The sequence below is a fragment of the Empidonax traillii genome, unplaced genomic scaffold (genome assembly GCF_003031625.1).
Source record: "Empidonax traillii isolate 1590-97213 ecotype Southwest subspecies unplaced genomic scaffold, ASM303162v1 scaffold1355:size217225, whole genome shotgun sequence".
Classification (NCBI taxonomy): domain Eukaryota; kingdom Metazoa; phylum Chordata; class Aves; order Passeriformes; family Tyrannidae; genus Empidonax; species Empidonax traillii.
Window position 1 is genome coordinate 27,868 of NW_020956548.1, and position 1,197 is coordinate 29,064.

A 1,197-nucleotide genomic window follows, 5' to 3' on the forward strand; every position below is an offset into this window, starting at 1 on the left:
AAAAAAAAAAAAAAAAAAAAAAAAATCAGGCTTTCTATATTGAAAACGAAACTCTGCAGTGCAGCTTCAGTCCTACCTCTACAACACCAAGGAACAAAATTCTCAACTAACACCTCCTTGAAGGGGCAAAATGCTCCCTATTTGCACGGCCGCAGCTCCCAAGATGTAATACCAGCCATAAAAACAAACCAACCAACCCACTGGGGGAGGGAGTCCTATCTCTTACATAAAGGAATTACACCCAAGGGGCAGCTTTCTCCCAGAGGAATGAAGACTCTACAACCACGAGGCTGGTTATTCCCTAAGAGCCCTGCAGAGACTCCGGGTCTGTCGGAGAACAGTGAAATGGGAACCAAAACAACCCTCCATTCCCACCCACAACCAGTCGTGCACTCTGGATGGGGTCGCTCAACTCCATCAGACCGCGGAAGAGCCTGGAAAAGAGAAGCGGGATGCTCCCCTTCACTCCAAATGATCCGTCTTGCCTTGTTTTAAAAGAGGGGGGGGCTAGAAGCCCCCAGCAGAAGGAAACACGGAATCCCACCGGCAGCCTTGGCACAGCATGGCATCCCATCCCATCCCATCCCATCATCCCAGGGCAGAGCAGAGCAGCCAGCTGGGAATGCAGTGTCTCCGGCACCACGTGGCAGAGCCCCGCTCCTTCCTCCGGGATTCGGCGGGCAAAAGCCTTCATCTCACCTGGATACCCTGCAGAATCACTGCTCCCGGGGCTCTGGAAGATGGAAAAGATGGACTCCATGGTTGGCTCCATCTGGAAGAGGAGAGGAGAGGTGGAGCGTGGAACCTTTTCCAGGCTGATGGGAGAAGGGGGGGGTGGGAGAAGGGGGGGAACACCGTTCCAGCACATTTTGGCAGCGCCCAGCCTCAAAGGGGCAAACCTGAGGCTGAATACCTGCAAATCAGAACACGAGACTGAATACCTGCGGGCGGAGAGGGAGGGGAGCCCCCGGGAAAGACCTGGAGCTTGGCGAGCCGCAAACTTAACCCAGAGACCAGCGTGACGAAAAGCGCCTTTTTTTTTGTGGTTTTTTTTTTCCCACCTTCCCTGGGAGGCACCTCCCACTCTCCACACCTCCCGCCCCTCATCCTTTATGCGCCGGGGCCGCTCCGCCCCATCCCCATCCCTATCCCCATCCCCGAGGGTTCTGGGAGCGCTCCCGGCCCTGCCCTCCCACG

At 55.6% G+C, this 1,197-nt stretch overlaps 1 protein-coding gene across 1 annotated transcript in view; it reads right to left on the reverse strand.

Annotated features, from left to right (window-relative positions):
• Positions 1-809, reverse strand: part of LOC114069751 (zinc finger protein with KRAB and SCAN domains 1-like) — a 4,706-nt gene extending 3,897 nt beyond the window's left edge. Inside the window, exon 1 of the mRNA XM_027906762.1 lies at positions 700-809. Within this exon, the coding sequence (XP_027762563.1) occupies positions 700-772 (73 nt within the window). The 5' untranslated portion in view covers positions 773-809. The remainder of the gene's footprint in view (positions 1-699) is intronic.
• Positions 810-1,197: the final 388 nt, after the last annotated feature.